The sequence below is a fragment of the Eretmochelys imbricata genome, chromosome 7, assembly GCF_965152235.1.
Source record: "Eretmochelys imbricata isolate rEreImb1 chromosome 7, rEreImb1.hap1, whole genome shotgun sequence".
NCBI classification, from domain to species: domain Eukaryota; kingdom Metazoa; phylum Chordata; order Testudines; family Cheloniidae; genus Eretmochelys; species Eretmochelys imbricata.
The window spans coordinates 117,654,907-117,680,827 of record NC_135578.1 but is presented as its reverse complement, the minus strand read 5'-3'; the positions used below and the strand labels follow the sequence as shown (position 1 = coordinate 117,680,827).

Below are 25,921 nucleotides of genomic sequence, written 5' to 3'. Positions count from 1 at the left end.
CTGAGGAAAAATTCCTTCCCAACCCCATATATGGCGATGGGTTAGGCCCTGAGCACGTGAGAAAGAACCAGCCAGCCAAGCGTCTGGGATAGAGAATGCTCGGTGCCATCTCACCGCACTGACCCTCACAGTCCAGCATCCCATCTCCAGCCACAGCCTCCATCCCTGATGTGTCAAAGGTAGGACTTCAGATTAGATTTGCCCTTCTTCCTGCACGTGCCCCACCTATCAGATACCACAGACGCCATGGTGTGCTGGGCACTTCCCCAACATGCAAGAAGCACAGACTCTGCTCTGAGGAGCTCACAGGTAGGCAGAGGAACAGGCAAATTATACACAAGTCAGCTCAGTTCACTGGGAGCACCATACTAGAAGCGGGTCTTTAAGAGGGGCACAGATGTGGACAGGGACAGGGCATTGCAGATGGGCTCAGAAAGGTCTCATCATCTATCTTAGATCCTCAAATGGCTCCCATTTGCATAGCATCTGGGCACCTCACAATCTTTACCACCTTCACCACCACAGCCCTCTCTCCCCAGTGGTATTCTCCCCATTTTACAGGTGGAGAACAGAGAACAAGTGACTTGCCCAAAGTTGGACAAGACTGTGGCAGAGTAGAGAATTGAACCCAGCTCTCCTACGTACCAGGAAAATCTTCTCGCCAGCATACCATCCTTCCTCTCTTCTGCCCAGATGTAAGGGCCCCACGGAAGAGGTTACAGAGGTGATAGCGCATACACCTGGGGATAGAATATTACCCTAAACCTTTGTTTTACATAACAGAGATGAGCAGGCCCCGTGAATTCAGCATGGGGAAAAAGCATTAAGTGCAGTTGAGCTTGAACTGGATACGAAGCCAGCTAATGTGCAGCAGACATTGCTGATTTTCACATGCCCGCATCCAAGCTGTGATCCAAAGTGAAAATGGCTCTAAAATATTAACAGTAGCCATTACGGGAGGCTCGCTTTTGGCGGAATGTCTTATGGTTCATTTACCAAGAGAAAATGGAAGCAACGTTAGCCAGTGTTAAAATTAATCTGCCTTTATCAGAGAAAGAAAATTAATCCCTCCCTCCCTACCCCCGGTCCTCTGCTGGTGTTTCAATGGAGCCTCACACGGCTTTGGTGGTTTTAAATAACAGCTTTGCAGGGAATTTCAGTTTTCACAGTCTAATAAGCGAGAAATGGGAAAGCTCCTCTGATTTCTTGTTCAGATTCTAACCGAGGCAGGTGCACTCCCTACAGGGCACTTCCTAGTCGCTAGCATTTTGCCCAGTCTGATTTCCAGCACGCCAAGCAACGGGGCTTTTAGCTCTTCCCTTTGAGATTGCTCCCCAGCCTAATCCATCCCACTCCTCTGAAATCCCTGCGCCACCCCCAGTACCCTTAATTCCACCCCATTATCCAGTCAGCCCCTTGTGCTGCCCTAAATAATTCTTCTGGGTGGGGCATTTGTGCACAGCCACAAAGCCTCCGGGGGCCCTGCAGAGCAGCTTGCACCTGCGGGAGACCAAGCCCCGGCTTGCAGGACTCCCTGGAGCAGGCCTCATTTCAGAGAAAGGCAGCCACTGCCACAGGCTGGTGTGACATGTGCGGGAGGGGATATGGTCACCTTCCTCCTCTCTCCCAGTGGGACAGTTTGCAGCCCTGGAAGTGAATGGAGGACGTGCTCCTTGCTCTCTCCTGAGCTCAGGAATGGAGAATAGCTCTGGCCCTCGTATGGAGCATGCAGGGGGGCTCTGTCTCTGCCACCCCCACGGAGCTAGGAATAACTTGGTGCTTATACCTTTTAGACACTTAGAGATGGCTCCCGCCATGGCCTACCACCCTTTAGCCAAACTAGCTATTAGCAACTCCATGGCCCTTCCTCAGGGCCAAATTCCCTCCTGCAGTAGGACCCTGGCAGGGGGCTGCTGGAAGTGGAACCTTTCCTCTTCCAGGGGGATCTGCAACAGCCTCAGTGGCAGTGGCTGGAGACAAAGCGTGACCGGCCAGGAGGTGCATGAATCGGTGCAGCCCCCGGACAGCCTCTGCCAGCAGCACGTGCTGCCATGCTGCTTACCCTCCCCTGGGAGGCGGCAGCCCAGGCTGGTGAAGGGAGGTAGGATTTGCTCTCCTGGCACCCAACAAGAGGGATTTTGCCCAAGCAAAGGAAAAAAGGTGGCAAAGGAGCGGGGGGTGGGGTGGGTGGGGGGTGGGGAGGGCCAGAATAAGGCAATCCAGGGAGATATGCATGCCATGCCATGCCATGCGGCCCCCTATAGCTCCATCTCTCACTTGGCATGGCAGTAACACCCCCTATCCCGGACAGATAGGAACACTGGCATTATTTATTTGTATTCTGGTGGCATCCCACCATGGGCTAGGCACTGTCTGCACACACCCCATGCCCGAGAGGGCACAGGTCCTGCTCCAAAGAGTTCGCAATTTAAGGAACAAAATCTTAGACATAGTAAGAGTTGGCTGGTTAAATTTCCTCTCCTTCTAAAGCTGTCACAGTTACTGATTTAGGCCCCAGTCCTGGGGTTGGAACCACTAACCACCCAGCACGAGGAGCAGCCCCAACTGGATGGAAATGAGGAAAGTCCATTCGGGCACACAGATTTATGCTAGCAGGACCGGATGCATATCAGTGCCCTAAAAACCTTGGGCCATATCTTCAGCTTGTGTAAGTCAATGGAGCGACACCAGTTTACGCCAACAGAGGATGTGGCCCTTAATGACTCCATGGATCCCTGTAGTCCCTTCTCCACAATCTCCACAATCCTGCGTAGCCTCTTTTTGCGTCTCGAAATTTAGAGAACTTTTCCCCGCATCTGTTGCCGTTACAATGTTGCCTTTTGGTCACACTTTAAAAGTAAAATCTAATTCTCCACAAGTTGCTAAGGTGCAAACACAGGTAAATCACGGTCAGGATGAAATATTTTGCTAATTAAGAAAGTTACACAATCTCCAGCCACTTCTCCCTAATGAACAATGCAATTGAATCATCATTAGAGCTGGAATGGAACCTTTTGATAACAATGGAACGATTTGTATTGAATTCGACTATATTTTGTTATTCCACTGAGACCCATTTTGTTTCTCAGTCTCTGAAGCCATCATCAGCTGGCCCCCAGCCCCACCCTATCTGCTGGATTTATTTCAGACTCCCCACACAGTTCCTAAACTGTAGTTACTTTTGTTTCTAACCTGACAGAGATTCTCTTTAAATGAAAGATGCCAGGCACTTATTATGACTCCATTCATCTACTTGTATCTAGTTACTGTATCTAGAGAGCTATTATCATGTATGCAGTTCTGGCAAAATAATAATACTAAATCTGTCCAAGAGTCTTCTGTCAGTAGCAACAATCATTAGAGAACCGAGGCACGGAAAGCTACCGATGGCATCTTTAGCGGCATTGCCAACTCCCATGATTTTACCAAAAGTCTTGGTGGTTTTCATAATGGTGGTTTTCATAATGCCTGGAGTCAGATGGTTACAAGATTCATTCATAGATTACAAGGCCACAACGGACCACAGCAATAATCTAATCGGACCTAAAAATATGGTCCAGAATCTCTTCTTTCCTTTAAGAAGTTTCTAGCCTCATAGTTGTGGAGACAAACCTGAAAATTTGAATCTCAGAACCTTAGATGGCAGGAGGCAAATAAAGGAGAACCCAAAGTGGATTACTTTTTATAACCATGAATGTTTGTAGGCAACTAGCTGATTTTGGGGAGACCTGACTCATGGTTTTTAAGCGCTGGGGTTGGCAATACCCAATGCATTGACTTCCATCCGAATGACATTGGGGTAAGAGGTGAGTGGTCAGATGATTGTGATGAGATCACCTGTCTACTAATAATTGGAGTGAGATTGCCTCCTCAATCGCTGCAATATACTCACACTTCAACCCCTTGCAAATAGGCCGAGAACCAGATTAGACTAACAAGCATGATGAGCCAAATTCATCCCTGGTGTAGCTCCACTAAAGTCAATGGCCAACAGGATATCAATTTCTTATTGTGGGACGCACATCACAGGAGGTCCCATCTGGCCTTAAAATCTCTAGATGAAAATCCACAACATGGAAGTAACCAGTGATTTTGTTATCCCACCTGACTACCCAACTCTCTTGCAGGGGATAAGCAGTATGAAAATGGTAGATTTTCTTCCACGAATCTTGGCCAGGAAGATGGTGTTTGTGGCTTATGAAACACAGGGGATAAGGTTTGCCGCAGGCCTTCCTTGGAATGGAGTAGCTGGGCTTCTGGATGGCTCAAGACAATTAATCTGATAGTGTCAGAATGTTTTCCTGAGAATGTATCGCCGACTATGGGACAAGTCACGTAAGAGAGTCATCATTGGGCTGTGCTCTCAGAAAAATGATCTCCGATAAGATCCACAAGGACTCCATGAGCAATGAAGTCACTCAGTATCACTCCATGTAATCTCTGATGCCCCTGAGCCACTGGGCTGATATCTGCCGACATGTCTCTTTTCTTACTGCTTTACTCATAAGAGCAAAGGAACAAAATCGCTTTGTGTTCTCTTCAGTCCCAGACAATATAGTCTCTGGGGTAGAGTGCTGGAGCTCTTCTGTAACAGAAAGCCATTCCCTGCCAAATTCAAGAAGGTAAACAAACTACATCTCCTCTGGCAAAGTTTCTCCAATATAATTTGCTTAATTACCTAGTTCCCTGATGAGGTGCTTGTTTACAGATTAAAGCTATGAGTCTAAGCACAGACATGCAGTTAAACCAGATGAATCAGATGGACACATCAGATGCTCTGGCTGGTTGGCTTTAGAAGCTCCATTGGTGCTGGCTAGGTGACAAGATGTCTTTGATTCTTTTCCATTTTGAGATCAAGTACAAATAGCAGGGTGTATTGGGAGGAAATTGTAGCATGAAGAATCCAATTCAGATCCACTCTTCCCTTTATGCCCTACCCCTGAGACACTTATCTGCCCACATGGTATCATCTCCCTCTTCCAATCCTGCAACTCTGCCACTCTCGGACATCTCTTCTGGGATGGCTCACCAATAACCCAAGATTAACATGGCTAAATCAGAGCTCCTTAGTTTTCCATCCAAATTTTCCCCTCTTCATTGTTTCTGCTAACAGCAGTATCTTCCCTGTTCCCCAGGCTCAAAACTACAGAAGTCCGTTTTGACTGTTACCTCTTGTTCTCTCCTCATATCCAGTTTTTTTTCCTCTGAACATTTACAAGATCAAGGCTTTCTTCTCCATCTAAGAACTAAAACTCTTGTCACCTTCCATTTTGATACATGCAACAGCTTTATGCTCTGGTCTTTCCTGTCCCCACATTGCCCCTCTACAGTCCATTCCAGATGTGGCTTCTAAAACCACCATTGACCTCTCCACTGCCTCCCCCTTCTCCATCACAACAGATTTAAACTTTTCACCCTCACTTTCAAGGTCACACATACTGTAATATGCCCCCCCCATACTCTTCCCTGATCACACTGTCCCCATTGCTCCCCCGGTTTCACCAGTAACACCAGCTTCAATACCCCATTCACCAATGTCCCCCATAAGCATGATTGCACTTTCTTTCACGGTGCTGCCCTACATGCAGGGCTCTTTCCCAGCTCTGGTTTGCCAAGCCACTAGCTTCTCCTCATTGGAAACCCTCAGTAGCAGGGACTTACCTTGTCTCAGTTTGGGCCCTTGTGTTGCCAAAGCTTTGCCTCAGAGTACGGCCTCAGTTTCCCCCTTCAGATGGTCAACCACCAGCTTCTAGTGCTTTTCAGTTACAAACGTCCACCCCTTCCAGAGTTAATCACAGTCCAGTGGAAGACATAAATATCAATTTCCTCTCTTCCCTAAGATTCTTGCCCGGCACAGCTCTTCCTCCACAGGCCTGTGCTGTTCTCAAGCTGTTTTAAGCTTTTTTATTGCTCCAACTTCCAGCTCTCCTATCAGTCCCTTCGTCCCCTTGTTGACAGTAAGAGGCTATACCCCCTCATGGGGGAACCCACACCCACTCTCTGCTATGAACCTCCTGCCCTGCCACAGTTGGGTTCTCTGCTCTGTCACACAAACTTTCCTTCTCAAGATCTCTCCCTATGCACCCAGTATAGGCCCCTTCCTGGCTGCTCTCCCACGATTTAACAGCACATTGTGAAGGGGAGCCCTTACTGGCAGTGTTGCCCAGTGGTCAGGTCTGGGTATGGTAGGTTGTCTTCCTCACAGGTGTTCTCTTTTCTCACTATAGATCGGCTGTGTGGAGGTCTGTCCTGTTAGCGAGTCATTCTTAGTCTCCTGCTGCCTTTGCCATGCTCTACATTCATTCCCTTCACCCGGGGAGGCAGTTAAACCTGGCACAGATGAGGCTAAGCCCCAACCCCCATAAGGTTACGTCTACACAACAAGTGGCAGCCCACGGCAGTCAGCCTCTGAGCCTGGGTCGACAGACTCGGGCTTGCGCCACCATGCCACACACAGCTATGTAGATGTTGCAGCTCAGGCTGCTCTGAAGCTGAGGAAGCGGGTGGGCTTCAGAGCCCAAGCTCCGTCCCAAAATGAAATGTCTACACAGCTATTTTTAGCATGGCAGAGTGAGGCACACAAGCCAGAGTATGTCCACCCTGGCTCAGAGGGTCGCGGGCTCTATATACTTCTGTGATTCCTACAACAAGGGAATAAGTAGTGTTCTGCATCCCATCTCTTCATTGTCCTTATTTTCAATTTAAAAAACACATTAACTAAACCACCAAGGTGTTTACCTGGCTAAACTGAGTAACCACAGGATCATAGTACTATAAGCCTCACCCATCCACTCCTTACTGCCTGTAGCAGATTCCTGAGTATGCCGAAAGGGAATCCCTGTGTCACCATCTAGTCTGACCTCCTTCTCACGGTCCTTTCCAGCCCTACATTTCTATGAGAACACTGGCCATAGAATTTCTCCCAGGAGTTCCTGCAGTGGACGGAATTACCACTACTCGTTACCTCCTGTCTAAACAGTCTGCCAACTGTTTGAGACAGGGATTGTGTGGGGAGCTGGGCAGGAAATGTTTGACGGAACTTTTTTCCTGAAAAATGCCAAAGTTGCCAAAACTGAATCTTTCCACAGGAAGGGGTCACTTCTGATGAATTTCTCAGCTTGAAAACTTTTGAAAAAAGTTTCAAAGTTGTCAAAACTTTGAATTTTGATATTTTGTAAGCAAAAAAAAAATGATGGCTTTCTGGTTCAAAACAATTTTTCGTTTAGGAGGTGAAATACTTTTTTAAATTTTAAAAATAGTCAGGCTAGAAACAAAGTGTTTCCGTTGACCTGAATCCATTTTTTCCATGTTCTGTTGGAAAAATTTTCAAAAATTTCAATTTTTGTTCCAATTTGGAATGGGAACATTTTTCAAAAATCTCAATTTTTTTCACGGGCTGGAAAGACTGTGCTCTAAGTGAGTGTTTCTTTGACTTCTGAGAAATGCTTGGTATACTTTTCAGTGCTTCAAAATACTAAAGATGACTGCTTTGGAGGAGTGAATAACATTGTTAAGGTTGTTTGGGGATTTGCAGTTATAAGGGGATTAAATCCACTTATTATGTATGGAAAATACTGCACATCTAACAACTTACAATACTTATTCTTAAGGAAAAGATTTACATTCAACTTTCCAGAATATGCAATCTGCTCAGTAGTTCAGGGTTAGAAGCAGTGAATAACACCTCCCTTTTGAAAGTTAGCCTTGCAATCTAGCATTCCTTTGTGCTCTCTCTAGCCATTAAATGGCTGAATTTCAACAATTCTAACCTTCCATGTAGCGCTTGACTAAAGCTCAGATAGTTTCAGAAAATAAATAAATAAAAATAAAGTTGTTTTTCATCTCATTATCAGAATTGCTAGGGAACCAGTGAAGAAGTGCATCTTTGTAAAGCAGCCACCTTAAAAATTGCCTAAAGGAATCTGGGATTTTCAAATAAACCTGTTTGCACACTTGTTAGAGCTGGTCAGAAACAAGACTTTTGGTTCCCTGAAAAAGTACAGCAACATTTTGAAAACAAAAAGCGGAAAAGTCAGTTTCTCACAAAATAAATATTCTGAAAAATTTTGATTCTGAACTATTGAAATGTTTAATTTCATTTTGTTTTGACATTTGAACCTAGCAATATAATTAAATGATGCTAAATATAATATTTCATCCATATTTTCATGTAATATAAAAATCAAAACAAAATCTGTTGAAATAACAGAGTGAAAATAAAACATGTTGACATTATCAAAACAAAATGAGGACAACAAAATGATTTTTCAACTTTTCTCCTTCAAATACTGACACAGTCCTGCAAAATCTTTCAATTCCAGTTAACCTGCATTTTCAAATGGTAAAAACTCTTCCAACAAATTTTTTTCAACCAGCTAAAATGCCTATGTTTGAATATTCAAACATGCTTCCTAGGAGAGGTTTGGCTTTAACAACAAAGAAAAGGCATTTTCTTTGTCTGTACATGAGAGGCAAATATCTGAAAACATATTTGTCAATCTCATTGTGTCCTTATGTGAGGGATTAATTTTTCCTTTAATGCCGTTTCCTACACCTTATTGCACCATGTTTTTTTCTATTAGGAAATGTTTTCATCTTCCAGCAGTAAGCAAATAAAATCCAAATTGGCTAACTATATGTGGACCATATTTTTGATCAGCTGAGTCACTTATAGGTAAGTCTAACAAAATTATGAATGGGTCATTGTCTAATTCACATCTCATTAGCAAGTTTCACTAATGTCAGTGAGAGGGGGCTCACCTGTCATAGTATCCTAGAAATATAGGGCTGGAGGAGACCTCAGGAGGTCATCTAGTCCATCCCCTTGTGCTGAGGCTGGACCAAGAGACTATCCTTGGCATGTTTGTCTAACCTGTTCTTAAAACCATCCAATGATGCGGATTCCACAACCTCCCTTAGAAGCCTATTCCAGGCTTATGCTTGGGCCCCTTGAAACTATACGCTGGCCCTTGCTCTCTTGGCTTTTCAGCTCAGCTCCCACGGCCTTCAGCTCCCCGTCACATCCCTCGTAGGCTTGGTAGCCGCAGCACTCCAGCACGTCCAGCCTTTCTCTAGCTCTTGGAGAGTAAGAGAATGGAACTGCACTTAGAGTGGGAGGGTCTCCCCAGGAGTCTCACCCTAATCTTCAAATGATCTCAGGTTCTTCTCCTTGAGCAGCTTCCAGCTTCCAGCCATTTGCAAACCACTCTGCCTAGTCCTCAGCCTCTCTGGCAGCTACCCCCTTCTGTTTCTTGTCCCATCTCCTGTTGGTCAACCAATTAGCTGCTGCTGGGGAGGTAGCTACTCTGATGCTTCATTGCCAGAGTTGAAGGGGATTTATTCACCCTCCTCACAAACAAACAGATCTATATATTTGAACATGACCACCAAAGATGGAGATTTTGTCCTCTTTCCAAATTTCCTCCAACACAGCTCACCATCTGCTTAATCATTTCTTTAGCCTTCCTGGAGTCAAGTACCATTTACACAAGAGCTTAAAATAAATGTCCTTTGTAACATTTCATATTGAGCTGGCAAGTCCTTTAGGCCACGTTGTTTGCTGCTCGTTTATGGCGATTTCTCAATTTATGTCTCTTGCCAATTTTCTCATAAAGGGGCATTTCTTACTGAGATCTACCATTGTCAGAATCTCATCTATTTCAGAAATTATTCCTTTTAAGCCTGGTCTTTCAATAGCTAAGAGTCAAAAGGAAATAAAGAGATGGATTTACAGTGTAACTCCATTGCCTTCATAAGAATTGCTCCTGATTTACTACCAGTAAAAGGAGTGGAGAATCAGGCCCAAGATTAATGCGAAACTTCTTTATTTTGAGATTTTACCGAGCATAATGAAAATATGGAAATAATTGTACCACTAAGGAAGTGCAATACTTTTCTCTCTCTGATTAGCACACTGGTTAATTTTAAGCTATATATATATAGTTAGGTCTGATTGATCAGAACTTTTCAAAGTTATTTTCCTCTTAAAACTCATCACTGAGATACCATGGTGATGGGCATGGCATCAGAACCTTAACAGTAGTGACAAAAAATTCACGGCTGCTACATCAGGCATGGGTCTTGGTAGCGTTTTAAAAACACCTTAGGAGAGGCCAACCACATCCATGTACTGGGCTATCACATTTCCTAGAAGTCCTGACTACAGTTGGCATTGCTTAAAAGGTCAAAGAGCCCTGAGGAAAATGTCTCCTGTTAACTCTCTGTTTCAAATGATGGGTGAAATTTGCCTGTGCATCATATAGACCCCATCTTCGTGATGGATGGACACAGTGGACCTGCCATGTCAGGGGCCCTCTGCAATCCCTGAATGACAGGAAGGGGGCTGAGAGAGACCAATACACAGAGGAGATCTGAGCACATGACGGGGCCGGTGAGGGGAAGCAGTCACATATCATTCATTCTCCCCAGGAAGGAGATTTTCAAAAGCACCTTGAATTGAGTAGCCCAAGTCCCATTGTTTTGTACCCCCTAAACCTGCACACAGAGGGTGCAGAATGCTTTGTGCATGGGAGAGGAATCCCACACTGCAGAAAGGACCTACAATGATTTGCTGTTTACTGATCGGGAGAGTCCATCTGGCTGTCCTGTGCATTTACTGCCATTCACAGGAAAAATAAGATGATAAACCAAACTAACAATTTCTTGCAAGTGACAGCATTAAAGTCCCTTGGAGCCTACCTGATATTATAGGTCCTGCATGAAACGAGTTGTTGAGAGGCTTGGCTTGGCTTAATCATGAATACAGACAATGCTAACTTTGTGACAAGTGCTTTGGGGACCTCCCAGCTTAATGGCCTCCCGGTAATGGAACTGTCCTCTACGTTCTCATTTAGCAGCAGTGGGTGAAGAAGATACTCTGAAACCATCACTGGGCAGAGAAGTTTGAATGCAACACAGAACACGGGCCAATATCTTTGGGAAAACAGCAGCAAAGTGAAAAGGACACAGGATTTCCCCTCCTCACTGCTTTATAGCAAATTCCTTGAAAGTTCCAACCTGAAATATATTTCTTAGCAGATTTTTTTCCTCCTTTGCTCACATACTAGTTTGTTATTGTAGGGCTGCTCATGAATGTTGGGGTTCCCCCAAGACTACTTCCTCTGCGCTCCCCAAGAACTCAGTTTCACTCTAGTCTCATCCCTCACATTCCTTTATTTCATATACAGCAAAGCTATGCTGAGTTGATTAGACTCAAACATAAAGATTAGGTATAAGGTGTACCAGCCATACAAAGTTTCACAGCAAACCTCTTCTTTTATATACTTTACATTGCATCACGCGTTTTGGGATTGGCTTGGTTACTTTGCAGGAACCAATCCTTGTAGAGCATGCACTGTCCATGCATGACTCTTTAGCTCATCTTACCTTCCAGGCTTATCTTTATTCACTGTTATCTTCTCCATTGTAAATGGCTCTTGGGTGTTCCCCCTTATCTTAGCTAGCACAGATGTTCTGTTCCCAGCCTGCTCATCCATTTGCCTCCCTAATCCTATCTCCCAAGAAATGAGGCTTCACCCACATTCAATTACTCATGTCAAGCCTGGCCTACAATGAGCACACACTGGCTTGCTCCTCGGCACTGGGCTTGTTATTGCAAGATTGCTCATGAATACCAATGGCTTGTCAGCAGTGGGGGTTTGTTGTATTAGGGTTGTTCATGGGTAGTAGGCAGCACATGCCTTATTGTTGTAGAGATGTTCGTGGCCACTAAGCAACACACTCTGGTTTGCCATTGCAGGGTTTCTCATGGGGGCTTGTGAATATTTCTGTGCTACTGTAGGGTTGTTCAGAAGAACGTGCTGAATAATTATTTTAGTGTTACTGATGTGTGTGGAGAAGGGGCCTGAACCTCAATCTTCTGTATCCCAGCAGAGTGCTCTGATCACCAGGCTTATTCAGATCTCTCATTTTGCATGAAAAATTTCAAGAGGTCTCAGTTTTGTCCTGATGCAGAATGGGAAGTTTTAGTTAATCTCGGATATGTTCGCAGGATGAGCACTGCTTAGTCCTTACTACAGAGTTGGTTGTGAGCAGTGGACACTGCAGAGTTACATATGCCTCCCTTTATATGAGAAACCAAAGCAAGATCTCTTGCCTCGTTCTGGTGTTTGTTAAAATAGACATTGAGTAATCCATTTGACTTTTCAAAAAAAGCAGGTAATCCCTGTATCATGGATAACCTTCTCTTTCTCACTCAATAAAATGATTTCTAAAGTCAACATTGTGTCATCTCTGGCTGAGTGAAAGCAAGCTAGTGTATCAATGGCTATTAGCCAAGATGGTCAGGGATGGTGTCCCTAGCCTCTGTTTGCCAGAAGCTGGGAATGAGTGACAGGGGATGGATCACTTGATCATTGCCTCTGGGGCACTTGGCATTGGCCACTGTCAGAAGACAGGATACAGGGCTAGATGGACCTTTGGTCCAGTCCACTATGGCCATTCTTATGTTCAACTGCCTATTCCGGTAGGTCAGATTCTCAGCCAGTATAAATCAGGGTAACACCACTGATTTTGATGAAGCCAGACTGATTTACACCAGCTAAGCAATGGCACATACTGTAATTGTCAACATTTTGTTCAATTTGCTGCTTTGGTTGAATTTTTTTTCTATTAAACAAAACCAGGCAAACGCACACACAAAAAGTGGGGGTGGGTAGATTTGGAAAGCAGAATTCAAAAAGGGATTGACAGATTATATGGATAACAAGAATATCCAGAGTTATCATCATCAGTATCCCTTCCAAAAATTTTGTTGTTAAACCTCATGTTTCAGGGAGCTAACCTCTATTAGAGATCATCATGAGACCTCTGTCTGATTGTCCCACATCTGCCAGCTGTAGGGTTCTTATACATTCCTCAGAAGCATCTGGTTTTTGCAGCATCACCAACCTCATGCCATCAACAAAAAAAATCACAATTCAGGCTTAAAAAACCAGAGTCGTGCCCCTCAAAAATAATGAAATTGGCTTAAAAACATGATTTTTAAAATATAATAAATGTGGGGTTCATTTTATTTGTCTTCTGGTTTAAGAGTCTAAGGGTGTGCTCAGATCATGTTTTCAAACTCTTTTCTTCTCTCTTTTTCTTAAAAGGAAAGCTGAGATTCTCAGGCAGGCACCTGACTCCTGGAGGTGGGGTTTTAAAAGACAAAACATTAAATATCACAAGACTGGTGATAAAATCGTGCAAGTTTGCAACACTGGGCTTGCTCATTATAATGCTAGGCCGTATCTGTCCCAGCTTCAGATTTCCAGTCCACCATCCTGCCTCCGAAATTTGGCAGTATTTGGATCGGAGGTTTTGGTTCAGACCCATCTCCACTCACAATTGTTATTTATTTGTTTTACTATAGCACGAAGGAGCCCTAGTCCTGGACCAGGACCCCATTGTGCCAGGCGCTGTACAAACACAAAATAAAAAAGACCCTTCTTTCCCAATCTCGGTACAGCCAACTCGATCTTAGACTTGAACAACACTTTTCACCCACATGAGTCCCAAGCAACTCACAGATTGTACAGACTGTATATATAAGAATCACTTCACCAGCCAGAGAAAGACAACCCCCTCTGGGATGTAACATGGCAGCTCATTAACAGCACACAGCAATGCTAAGGAATAGTTTAGGACAGAAAATGAAAAGCAACTTGGCTCAAATTCTCACCTGATGTATTTCCACTGACATCAGGGATAAATTTGGCCCTCACTTTTTGGTGCAATGCAAACAATGAATAATCTAACTGAAAATGCCAAGAGGAGTTTCAGGTAAGCAGAATGGAACCACTATATTCAAATTTGGACTGACATTCACTGTTCCTGCAAGAATTGCCATGGGAATTTTCCTACTCACAATTGGCTCGAGTTTCATTCTACTACATCTCATCTGAAAGGCAGCAACTCCGGTAGCACAATGCCATCGCTCAGAACTAATTCAGAGTGAAGAGTGCCATCTGCTGAATAACCAGCACCATCCAGCAACTGGAGCTCCCCCTATCTAATTACTAACGTGGCTCAGCCTGCTCAGCTCATGCGAGCTACAGGATCACAATCGAAGGTACATTGTTGGATTGTTTTTCAGTCTGATAATTACTAAGCTAGTTGCGTATGGAGACATTTTCTCACCCATTAGTAGAAACATGTGCCTTCTACAGCCCAGAGGTGTAGTGGGAACATGACAACTTTTACACCTACACTTACAGGTATATAGCATTATTTATTTATTTATTTTATGAGTCAAGCCCTAACTTGCTGTCTTAGCTGTTGCTGCTTGTCACATTATGGTGATGATCTCAGCTGTAAGATGACAATTCAGATTGTGTAACTCATTGTTTCTATTGCAGTCTGTCCATTTCCTAGTGGTATCCAGGGAACGGTGTCAACATTTGGTGGTTGTGGGTGGCACAGGGAGAGGGGATCAGAAGAGCAGTGAACGGAAACAAAGTATTTTGTATCAAGGGCACAGAGAAGGAAAAAGTAATATTCCACCAGGGAGGAAGAAATAGAGAACTGCCAAGTCCATCAGATGAAATTGCTGTCTTTAGCATGAAGAAAATGACTAAGGCATTTCAATGCTCTCTCAGTGAAACTCTGGAGGAAGAAAGGAAACAGATAAGCGCTCGCTGGAGATTCTAAAGATCGTTTTGAATGATAAATAACACAAGTCTCCCCAGCTTTTTCAAGGGGTCTAAATTCAATGTCTGTCACTATTTAAAGTGACACCGTCAATCTAAACAAGTGATTAAACATGTGACCAGGGATATTTGGAGCCGGGTAGATATTTTCCGGCGCGGAGGGGGGGAGAATAAAACCAACCCAAAATGAAAAATTTGGGTTGAGGAGTTGAAATTCTTAGCTTTTGGGACCAAAAAAAAAAAAAGCCTAAAACTTCAGTTATTATAAACCAAAAATAATCATAAAACAAACATTTTCCCTCAGGTTTTGGATTTTTCCATCAAAATCCAGAAAAAATTAAATTTGCTAAACCGTTAATTGTTAAAAAAGGCCATTTTTCATTCAAAAAACAAAAACAAAACAAAGCCAACTCTCTCTACTTGCAACAAGGACCCAGAGCTGCATCCTAGCATCTCTTTGGCCACTCTTTTAGCTTGCGGGCTGAAATAGCGGCTGCTGCCCTCAGTGCCTCTTCTGCGGGGCTTTTAGGCCGCTGAGTCAGAGTTAAGCACAGATCCTACGTTCCCTACCCTAGCCCAGCCCGGCCCTGCCCCCCCTTCAGTGTCTTCTGAGCCAGTGTAGAGCTCTCCTTTGCCATGTATGGGAGTGAGACAAGGCCTAGTCCATCACCACCTCTTTACCACTGTGCTCACCCTATACGCGCTCTTTATATTCAAAAGCAATGTTGCATGCTCTTTGGCCGGGTGTGTCTCCAGGATGGATAAAAAACACCCCAGCACCCCACGTTCTCAGGCACTACATCAGGTCTAAGGGGCGCACCTGGCACAATTCTGATTTTTTCCAAAAATGATTTATTTAAAAATTTTATCTTTTTTCCTATAAGCCCAGTTAAATCTTCACAGTCAGCAAATCAAATTTCCAGGTCAAATCCCTGTGCAAACATCGCATGATCTTGACAATAATTATAATTTCTAGCATTAAATACCTATGTTTAAATGAGATCTGGGTAAATTCTTCTTTTAAAAATATGTCCCATGAATCTTCACTTGAGCATAAAATAGCATTAGTTTTACCTGTGTCCATGCCTCTTTTGTGTTTGTTTTCTGAGACTTTTCTGGCAAAGGAATTTACTGGCAAGATTATTGGTGGAGACAAGGACCCTTAATCCAGTGTTAGAGAATTACACTGATCCAATCAGGGAACTGAAAACTGATCTACTCACCCAATTAAAATACAGTTTTGATGACAAAAGTCTACAGAGCAAGAATCATTCATGGTGATTAGCTGGGGCCTTTCAAAGCCCACTGAAGTCATTGGGAAGCTTTTCATTGATTTCAGATGGGTTTTGGATCCCGCACTTGGTGAGTAATTATGAACAAAAACATCTGAGAAAACCACGGGATGATCATGGACAATTTGTCAACAGAAAAAGAGGCTAAATTTGTTGAATAAATTATTTCCTTTGAATTATTCACTCGGCTCTAGTTTAAATGCACTTAAGGAAATACAATTTGGAAAAATTCAAGGAGATTCCTTCTTGTTCATCCTTGAAACTTAACGATTTTCTGAAATGCCTATTGCCATCATACCAAAGCATCTCAACATTACAGGTAACACTGATTGCATTGATGGTTATAAGTTATCACTGGCCAAAATGACATTGAACTTAATGCAGATATGACGTAGACATAAAAATTCAATCAGGATTATATCGTGTAAGGTGCTAAGAGCCTTGTGAATGTTGCTGAATGCCCTGCACCTCATACTGCTGCATCAGACCCATAGCTCGCTGGAAGATGTCTGCATCCAAAAGAACGATTGTGAATTATCTTCTTCCATTCCCCTCCCCCCCACCCTTCTTTCTTGCTCTTGATTAGGCCGATCTGTGCATAGCATGAAGATACTTGCAAATGTGCGCTTAGGTTATAAGAGACAACAAAAAGTGATCAGTCAGACACTAGTTGATAAGCAGTGAACTGCCTATTTCTGGCGGCAATTGGCAAATCTCCTTGATGAATGAGCTTCAGCTGCACTCTTTAAACACCAGCAGTATATTTTGGGTAGTCGAGATGCTGTGGTATTTATGCCATCCCAGACAGTCCAATAGTTTCTACTGTACCAAGCTGCTTCAGCATTCGAGAATGTAATGCTACGGAAAGCACCTTGCTTTGTCATGTGTTCTCTAATGTCTCCTAATCTCGCGTGAGATCTGCAGCTCTCCTGGGAGGAAGGAAACCTCCTCCAGATTAGCAGCAGGACACACAGCCCCGTAGCCTGAAGCAGCTTCCAGTCCCACCCAGACATTCTGTTCCCACAGGGAGAGAGGCACAAGCCTTTGTATAAGGTCCAAATTCATCAGCCAGAGTCAGAGCGAAGTAATAGTTGTGGGAAGAATTTAGAGGCCAGGGAGAAGCAGTCAGTTTGGGATTGTTTCGCATACCTAGGGCCTTTCCTGAGCTTGGCTCTCTGGGGGATTCCCCTCCTCTATCTAGCTCTCTTTCCCTCTAGAGAACCACTCCCATCTCCCTTATATTCCAGGCAGAGATAATAAACACACTTGCCACAAAATCAGCAGAACTTCAGTAAGGTTCTAATGCCTTCTGACAGGAGGAATCAACAGAGAAGCCCTGGTTCCTTATTACAGGGGATGATGTACCTCAAAGGGTTGATGGGAGGTTTAATTGATTCTGAAGTGCTTGGAGTTCCTCAGAGGAAAGGAAGTGTAGTACCAACAAACAATAATTGTTGTGTTACAGACCCTGAGCATTATGGATTAAATGATCCTATTCTAACTATGGTTTGATTTTGGAAGAGAGACTGCAAACTATGCAGATTGGATGAAAGTAATGTTACAAAAAGAACAGGAGGACTTGTGGCACCTTAGAGACTAACAAATTTATTTGAGCATTAGCTTTCATGAGCTACAGCTCACTTCATCAGATGCATGGGCCATGGGGGTCTCCCCCCCCGTCCTCAGACGCCACCTCCCTTGGCTGTGGTCTCGGCTTGGCGCCAAGCCACAGGCTCGGAGGGGCAGAACTCGAAATGCTTCTTCAGCTCGGCTCTTCCCCCAGGACGCAGCCCTTCTGGATGTTTCCCTTTGTCGTGCTTTAGCTCACGAAAGCTTATGCTCAAATAAATTGGTTAGTCTCTAAGGTGCCACAAGTACTCCTGTTCTTTTTGTGGATACAGACTAACACGGCTGCCACTCTGAAAACAGTAATTTTACAGTTTCAGGATTTATATATACAATTAAAGATCCCAAATAATTAAAGTCTAACACCCAAAGCTCCCACTGGGAATTGGAATCAAGGCCCATTTTCATTTAACAACATAGAAATGTAGATCCTTATTGCATGGATACCCAACCTGACCGTCATGACTTCCAGTGGGTCATGAACAAATCTAGCCTCAAGAATGGCAGTTTGGGTGGCAAAACTTTTTTTCTTTGGGAATGTAGAACAAAGTATGAGAAACTGGAAGCCACTGGCCATGTCTATCCAATCTGGATGGGAGCTCCTCAGTTTGTCAAGGTCTCCCACAGACTTCCTCAGAGACTAGATATTCTCTAAGACAATCCTTTCTCCCAATCACGTTAAGTCTTCTTTGCTTCATTACTTTCTGTCATCACATGGCCACTCTTGAAAAATATTCTCTGTGTGTATTATAGTTGCTGTGTATTAAAAACTTTTGTTTTATCCCACAAGGAAATATAGCTATAGATGGATGACAGTAAAGACAGAAAAATTTTTATAGCTATTTGATTTGTTTGGAAAGATGAAAATCTCATGCATTTGTTGGAGAAATAATTTCCTAATTCAAGGTTTGAGTGGAGATGTTGATGTTTTCTCCCACTGAGATCTTGATATATAGGATATTATTTAGATCTATAGTGCAAATAAAGGATTTTATGAAGTATAAAGAGTAGCAGGTGTGAGCCAAAAGAACAGAAAATGAAACAGGGATTTATATATATCTATTTTGTGTGTGGCATTAATGTTGTTGAGCTAAATCCTCTCTGTTTTCATTCAATCTTTATACAGACATTTCCATTGACATCAGTGAGAAGTTTGCCTGAGTAAGTAATAACTTCAGGATCTGGCTTATTATTATTTTTGTCTGTTAATAAACATTACATTGCAGACGTTCTTGTTAAACCCTGGATTTGTGCTGGAAATGGCCCACCTTGATTATCACACACATTGTAAGGAGAGTGATCACTTTAGATAAGCTATTACCAGCAGGAGAGTGGGGTGGGGGAAAAAAAAACCTTTTGTAGTGATAATCACCCATTTTTTCATGTTTTGTGTGTATAAAAACTTCTGTATTTTCCACAGTATGCATCCGATGAAGTGAGCTGTAGCTCACAAAAGCTTATGCTCAGATAAATTGGTTAGTCTCTAAGGTGCCACAAGTACTCCTTTTCTTTTTTCAAATACAGACTAACACGGCTGTTACTCTGAAACATTACATTGCAGTGTATTTTAATGCTGCCATCCGGCTTACATGAATTCACCTCTAGTTTCAGCTCTATTTCCTGTACACCAACAACCATACAAAAGACAACATGACCTGAATCAGTTAGGTAGGCACTTCCAGAGACAGAGATATCCATATAAACCTGGACATAACTGCTGTCTTGACACCATAGCTTGCTGCAGGTTCCATGGCTATAATTGTGACACATTTCATGGACAAATGCGCCACCTGAAGAATCAAATGCTCAGAAAACAAATGAAACTTTGTCAACATTTTCTCTGTTTCTCTTCTGAAGAGAGGCTCATAGGCAATTTACGGTGATTTTACCATATGACTGATGCATTACATTCTTTTATATTCATTTGTGTGTAAAATGGAATACATTACATTGTAATACCCAGAGTGTTCCAAGACAAAGGCAAAGCTTCATTCCAGTTCAAGCTATTGGCAATTTGAATCCCAACAATTCAAGTTTCTACTTATTATACTTGAGAATGTATGAAATTGCCTTTAGCATATATGTTTAAATTCCAAGGATAATTAACTAATTATAAATAATTAATGCAGAAGTTCTCTACCCAGGTCACTTATACAATAAAATCACACTATTGTTCTGCCTTTCAGTTGTTATTGGAAAGGCCAAGCTAAACATCAGGCAAAGTCTGCTGTGGAGTCTCAAAACAAACTCTTGTCTGTACACTCGCTCATAAAAAGAGACCTTGCTTTTCCCCTCCTATCTAATTGCTTCACCTGACCACTGAGATGACAATTTTCACAGGCTGCATCCTCCACAGATTCCACCTGCCTCATGGATTTTATCCAATGGATAGAATTAAGAAGTAGCCCAGACAGGCTGCTTTGTGTTTGACCTAGAGTCCACGTCCAGCAGTCTCAGAATGACTGTTCTCAATGATGACCTCAAAAAAATCCACCTCTGCCTTTCCAGCAATCTGAAGAGAAGCAGTACGGCCCAGTGGATGGAGTACTGTGCTGGGACCCACAGTATATAGGTTCTGTTCCCAACTCTGGTGCTGGTTGATTGACTATGAACAAGTTGATTTCTCATCTGTAAAGCGGGGACCAAACTTATCCTCTTTGAGGTCTACCACTAAGTGCTGGTATTATTATCAACTCTTCACCTGTTCCAGCTGCAAGAAAGCAGTAGCAGACCCTCTCCAGTTCCGGGCAACTTACTACTGCATTACTAGGGACATGTGCTGCATTCCTTCACAGGAGGATCCTCTAGCATGATATTAAGGCTTTTCTTCCCATGGACCTCCCATGGACCTCCTCAGCTCTTCCTGTGCTTTGCTCTCTGGCTGTCTTTCCAGCAAGCAATAGATTCACTAGACTCACTCACAGCAAATCTAGGGCAGAGGCAGATTTGAGGCTTCAGCAACTCTGTGCAATCTTCTGAAGACCAGGTGGTTGGAACCACCCATAACCTAATGCTCCTGAACCCCACAGTAAAACTATCCTCAGGGTTCTCCTCTGCAAGATGACACCCTATCCTGTGAGAACAATAACCTGCAGGCTATTGTAGCTCCACCTTCAAACTTCACCCATCTTTTACAGCTGTGTGACAGCAGCCTGAGAAGAGGCTCAAGGGAGCTGTGGGGACACCAAATCTACACTGACTTGATACACCAAACTGGAAGACACTTGCAAAACTGCAAGATAATTGCAAAATAATACAAGAGGTCACACCCAGTAGCAGGTTCCAAACCGGTGGCAAAAATCCCCCGTGGGGTGGAGGACCAGCACAAAACCTTCACCCCCACTTACACCCCATATATGGAATCTGTGTGTTTGTGGTGAGGGAGAAGCATTGATGACATGGTCATACTGAAACACTTGCACAGCCCCTAAATGCTACGGAAAGAGTCTCCGTGCCAACCATTCGTTAGCTGATTGCAGAAGGCTTCCATAGGGATGGGTCATGTTTTGGAATGGTTGTCAAGAAATGATCCTGTGTGCCAGACCCAGGATAGGGACATGGATTTCAGCAACCCAAACTCTCTGCACTCTGCCTGTACCGAGCATGAATTCTCCTGTGTTTTATCAATATGCATTTATATGCAGTTACTAAAGACGAGTCTCTATTTACTCTTTACTAATATTTGTTCCCATTAGGAGCATTAAAGTTTGCTATATTTCCAGGAATCCTAGATTTCCATGTGTCTGGTTCAAAATCACCTCTGATGGCAAGACAATCCCCATCTATATGGGAGTTTGACTGCAAGCTTTTGGAGTAAGAATTTTCAGAGAAACCTCATCTTACCAGGGCCCAATCCTCCAGTTCCAACTGAGGCCAATGGAAAGACACCCATTGATTTCAATTGGAGAAATGGATCATGTCCTTAGAGGACACAGTGAACAGTGCAAATATGGATCAATAATGCACCAAATTAGCCCCTGATGTAAAACTACTGACTTCAACGGAGTTACACCATGGATGAATTTGGTCATTATTATTTATTTGTATTGTGGTAGTCCCTAAAAAGAGCCCTAGTAATGGACCAGGACCCCATTGTGCTAGGTACTGGACAAACACAAAACAAAAAGTCAGCCTCTATCCAAAAGGGTTTACGATCTTGTGCCTTTATTCCCTTCAAATAAACAGCCCCATCTGTTCTTGAAATCAAAGCTATATTTGTGGGTACTTTATTCAGTTTGAGGCAGGAGGAAGGATTGGTTTTGTACGGGTTATACCTTGATGTAATAGTGTCTGAAGTAAAAGAGCCAACTACTGAAATACTGAAACATACTCCAAAATACTGAATTAGTCTGGGGTCAGTAGTAATGGTTGCTATTTACCAGAGCAGGGGTGGCCAACCTGTGGCTCTGGAGCCACAGACAGCTCTTCAGAAGTTAATCTGCGGCTCCTTGTCTAGGCACCGACTCCGGGGCTGGAGCTACAGGTGCCAACTTTCCAATGTGCCGGGAGGTGCTCACTGCTCAACCCCTGGCTCTGCCGCAGGCCCTGCCCCCACTCCACTCCTTCCCGCCCCCTCCCCTGAGCCTGCCGTGCCCTTGCTTCTCCCCTTTCCTGCCGCCCAGAGCGTCCTGCACGTCATGAAACAGCTGATGGGGAGGTGTGGGGAGGGAGGGGGACGCGCTGATCGGCGGGGCTGCTGGTGGGCGGGAGGCGCTGGGAGCGGGGTGGGGGAGCTGATGGGGAGCTGCTGACCTATTACTGTGGCTCTTTGGCAATCTACATTGGCAAATTCTGGCTCCGTCTCAGGCTGAAGTTGGCCACCCCTGTACTATAACAACTCTATGGCAACAAGGTTACATTTTTATTACAGCATTTTTCATCTAAAGGGATCCCAAAGCGCTTTCCCAATGTACCACAGACACACACTACAACCAGCCCTGAAGTGCAGCCATGTCTGGGTGAGGTGTGAAGGCTCTTTAACAGCAGCCCTTACGTAACTGTTCAGGACAAAACGTGAAGAATTATATTGCATCCCACTAAAACTGCAGTAGGAAAAATAATTACCCAGATTGGAATCTGGCCAGGACAATAGGGTTAACAGCCACTTCTGCCAAAAAAAAAAAAAATGCCAAGGGATCTTCACTGTCCACACAGAGAGGATCATATTGTACCTTTCATTCAAAAGACTGCACACCGCACAACATAATGCCCAAAAGCACCAGGGTGGGACATTGGTTCTGTGCTGGTCTAGGGAAAAAGGGTGCTACCTACTGAATTAACACAACCAATCAGGTTTGCCCTAATCATTTCCCAACCAATTACAGCTGGGGCCCAACATTGCTCTACTTATGTGAGGTTGGAGGTGATCATAGCACCGGATGGCTTGGCTTGGCATCTTCCTGGACAGCATAAGCCAGGTGTCTGCATGACCCTGACAGACAGTTGTTTGGGAAGAATGTCGCTAATTAGCCAAAGCACTTCCCCACCCCATCCCAAAATACGTCCTTCGGTTATAAAGCCGGAAGGGACGCTTGTAGTCATCAAGTCTCACCTCCTGTAAACCAAAGCTATCATACAGTAAATTGATTTGTATTATTTTACACTTCATGTTGGAGTATTGGACCAAAATTTTTTTAATGTAAAACTAAATATCTAATTCCATGTACCACATGCCCAGAATGCTTGATGGCTTTTTTTAAATCACAAGCCCTTGCTTAACAAATGAATCCCTTTAAAAAAGGTGGCAAACTCAATCAGTTTTAGAAGACTGGAGATCAAACTAGAGCATTAATTTTAGTAGCACCTGTGAGAGATCTAACAGTTAAGGTGGGTGGAAAGGTCCTGAAAACCTGGCTGGTGAGAATTTCTGCTTCAATGATTTGATTAAAAAGCTCCTGATAAGACTATAAAATACTGGTCCAGTCAATGAAGGCTGAATCACAGAGAAGTGCTTATGACATCTACATGAATATGAAATGGACTCATGTGATGATTTATCTTAATACCAAAAGGAATTCATAATGATCAGGCCATTATTTTTAAATGATACCAAAAGCTGAAGGGAAGCACACACATATCCCTGCAGCCTAGCCAGAAATTGTATTCGAGAGCAGCGTAAGAGCTGAAAACAGCTCGGAACCTGTTAGCCTGAGTCCCTGATCTCCTCGATCAACAAGAAGAGCGTGTCCCTGCTATGACTGCATCTCACCCTGAGGTGCTCTTCTGAGCATTCTCTTTGCTCCTTTTAAGAGAACAGACACAGAACTTCGAACCTTTAATCACCCAGCGATGTCCAAACCTCCGCCTTAGCAGGACTAGATCTGACACAAGAAAGCAAAACAAGGACTGTTTCTCACGGGTATAAGATCCCAGCTCCAGAGCCCATCGAGCCAAGGCTCAGAGGGAGCAGAGCTCAAGCTAACTTGATAAAAAAAAAAAAAACAACTTCCGCACTGTGTGGCATGAATGCTCCTTTGGTCTTGGAAATGGAGTCACCTACTCTTTGTTGTTGCTATTCCCAGGGAAGAAATCTGGGTTCCGGGAGATAGAGGGACTGTCTCGTTTTACCACCCCGGGGACAAACTAAACAACCGCCGCTTTGTTCCTCTGCTGGAACCCTCGCTCTGCTGCGCGCACACCCCCCCCTTCAAGTTTGGGTCTGATTCATTTCCCGCAGCATCTGTCCGCCCCTAGGGAGCGGGAGGCACACACTGGACTGCAGACCCGAGCTGTGTAGGGAAAGGGGAGGGGAGGACCGAAGGGAACTCCGACTCTGCCATGTAACTTGCATCTTCGCTCAATCGCGGTTGCTCAGGACACGCGAGAATGCATCGCACGCGAGCTGGGGAGGATTTGGGGATTTGAGGACTACCACTGATTGCTCCATGCACAGTGAAGACGCTGCCCTCTCCTCTCCAGTCACAGCCCTTCTCTCCCGCTGCCCTCTCTCCAAACCTCCCCGTGGCCTCACCCTGATAAGAGCAACGAGAGTGCAACTCAAGTGGCTGGTGGAGGGGGAGAAAACTTTTCCCCCAGCAGAAAGACGCTAGAAGCACTTTTGCCCGGCTGCAAACTGCCGAGCGACACCCGATGCGAAGGGCCAGATCCCAGAGAACCGCTCGAGCCACCAGCCCGGCCCCGCTTTCTGCACCGTGCCCACCACCCGGCGCTGCATCGCCCCCGTGGTCTGGGCATCCCGCCGCCCACCCCGGGGCTGGGGTTACTCACGCTGCTGTTGTGGCCCGACCAGTGCACCATGGCTTGGTTGTGCGCCGAGTCCCCGGCCAGGGCGAAGGTGGTGCTGGTCAATCTCAGCTCCTCCAGCCTGAAGCGGGTGGCTTTGCCCTGCGGCTGCTCGGGGGATGCTGCCGCCGCCGCCGCCGCCCCCCTGCCCTGCCGGTCCCGCTCCGCCGGGACCCCCCTGGCTCTCCTCCGCTCCGCCTGGCTCCTTCTCAGCCTGCTGCTGCGGGGCGCACGCCCAGCCGGGCTCCGCTCTGCGCCCCGCCGGCCCGGCAGGGCGGGCGCAGTCCCCCGGAGGGGAGCCCGGGCCCGGCCGGGGCCAGCGAGGGATGCGCGGGGGTCGGGCTGGCCGCTCGGTTTCTCCTGGCTGGGAGCAGCGGGGCCGGTCGCTTTCCCCCCAGCCGCCGGGAACCTCCTCGCCTCTTCCCCGCGGCCCGGCCGCAAGGGGATGGACAAGAATCCCGGCCCAGGCGGCTTGCCCGGGGCCAGGCAGGCGCGGCAGGTTATTGCCGCCTCGCTGGTGCCGAGGAATTGGAAGAGCCAGGTCCCGGCCAGCAGAGCAAGGCGCCAGCCCGCTGGGGACCGGCCCGTAACTTTTCCCATGGCTGCGGATGCTGGCGAGGAGGGCGAGAGGCTGAGAGAGAGAGACACACACCAAGGGGGGGCTGCAGATTTACCCGGAGCAGAGGGGACACGGCACCAACTCCATGCAAGTTTCAGGCAGGGCTGGATTTGCTGCAGGCAGGGCTGGATTCGCTGTCTTCTCTCTCTCTCTCTCTCTCTCTCTCTTCTTATCCCCCCTCCCCACCCAACCCCCCCAGGGCTGGCTTTGCTGATCCGGCTTTTGGATGGAGCCACCCGGGGGGAGGAGCTGGATTGAAGTCAGAGCGAGGGAGCCCCGGCTGGTGATTTCCTCCTGCTTCTCCTTGTGCAATCAGTCACAAATCGCCTCTTCTCGGCTCGCCTTCGCCCCAGCAGCTCCGCCAGGGTGCTGAGCTGGTTTGCGGCGGTGGACGATCTGTGATTCTCCAACACAGCACTAGGCACTCGCCTTAACTTTTATAGCCTCCCCCCCGACACACACATACACGATCTCTGCCTTTGCTCCCGCCCCCA

At 45.2% G+C, this 25,921-nt stretch overlaps 1 protein-coding gene across 1 annotated transcript in view; it reads right to left on the bottom strand.

Annotated features, from left to right (window-relative positions):
* Positions 1–25,408, bottom strand: part of SORCS1 (sortilin related VPS10 domain containing receptor 1) — a 407,920-nt gene extending 382,512 nt beyond the window's left edge. Inside the window, exon 1 of the mRNA XM_077821796.1 lies at positions 24,794–25,408. Within this exon, the coding sequence (XP_077677922.1) occupies positions 24,794–25,408 (615 nt within the window). The remainder of the gene's footprint in view (positions 1–24,793) is intronic.
* Positions 25,409–25,921: the final 513 nt, after the last annotated feature.